We start from the raw sequence: 861 nt of genomic DNA, 5'->3' as shown, positions 1-861 counted from the left end.
ATGGGATTCACTCAGCCATCCCACTTGCTGACACACCAGCGAGTTCACACTGGGGAGAGGCCGTACTCAGCGTGTGGGAACAGATTCACCCAGTCATCTAACCTGCTGGCACACCAGCGAGTTCACACCGGGGCAAGGCCATTCACTTGCTCCGACTGTGGGAAGAGGTTCACTTGGTCATCCCACCTGCGGACACACCAGCGAGTTCACACTGGGGAGAGGCCGTTCAGCTGCTCTGGGTGTGGGAAGGGATTCACTGCATTATCCTACCTGCTGACACAGCAGCGAGTTCGCACTGGGGAGAGAGAGTTTCAAAGTTCTGCCTGTGAGAAAAGTTTTAAAAGTAAACAGCACCTCCTGACACACTAGCAAGTTCACACTGGGGAGAGGTCATTCAACTGCTCTGAGTGTGGGAAGGGATTCACTCGGTCATCCCACCTGCTGAGACATCAGCGAGCTCACAAGTGACTGCAGGCGTTGGATTCTGCTGTTATTGCTGCTATTAATCACATCCCGGACTGAATCGTGTTCATTCTGACAGTTGGGGTTTGTAACTCCTGTAACGCTGATGTTAATAACTCCTGTAATGGGACTGGAGTTTAATATTTGGGATATAGAAAAATAAATTAGTGTTGCTTTCAACACAGTGCTGTGTATTTTTGTCTTTGCCACCTGAGTGTTTAGCATCATCTGCCTGGATCTGAGAAAGGACGATCTGGGGGGAGGGTCGTATAGGGGGAGAAATTCAGCCTGGGCACAGTCCTTCAGGGCCACACTGAGAGGGGCAAACAGCGCTTTGGTCTCTCTCGTTTCTCTTCACGGACAGCAGAGTTGTTGTGCAGTTTAATCCTGATATGCAAG

The 861-nt window shown here is 50.5% G+C and overlaps 1 protein-coding gene across 1 annotated transcript; it reads left to right on the top strand.

Moving 5' to 3' along the window:
- LOC139273993 (zinc finger protein 774-like) lies at positions 1-369 on the top strand. The gene has a single exon (XM_070891057.1). The coding sequence runs from the start codon at positions 1-3 to the stop codon at positions 367-369; it is 369 nt and encodes a 122-aa protein (XP_070747158.1).
- Positions 370-861: the final 492 nt, after the last annotated feature.

This window comes from Pristiophorus japonicus, chromosome 9 (assembly GCF_044704955.1).
Source record: "Pristiophorus japonicus isolate sPriJap1 chromosome 9, sPriJap1.hap1, whole genome shotgun sequence".
Lineage (NCBI taxonomy): Eukaryota > Metazoa > Chordata > Chondrichthyes > Pristiophoridae > Pristiophorus > Pristiophorus japonicus.
Note: the sequence above shows the minus strand (reverse complement) of the source record. Positions and strands in the feature narration are given on the sequence as shown.

What these genes read in the sequence shown, in the direction of transcription:
- LOC139273993 (XM_070891057.1), top strand. Translation starts at nt 1, where the DNA reads ATGGGATTCACTCAGCCATCCCACTTGCTGACACACCAGCGAGTTCAC.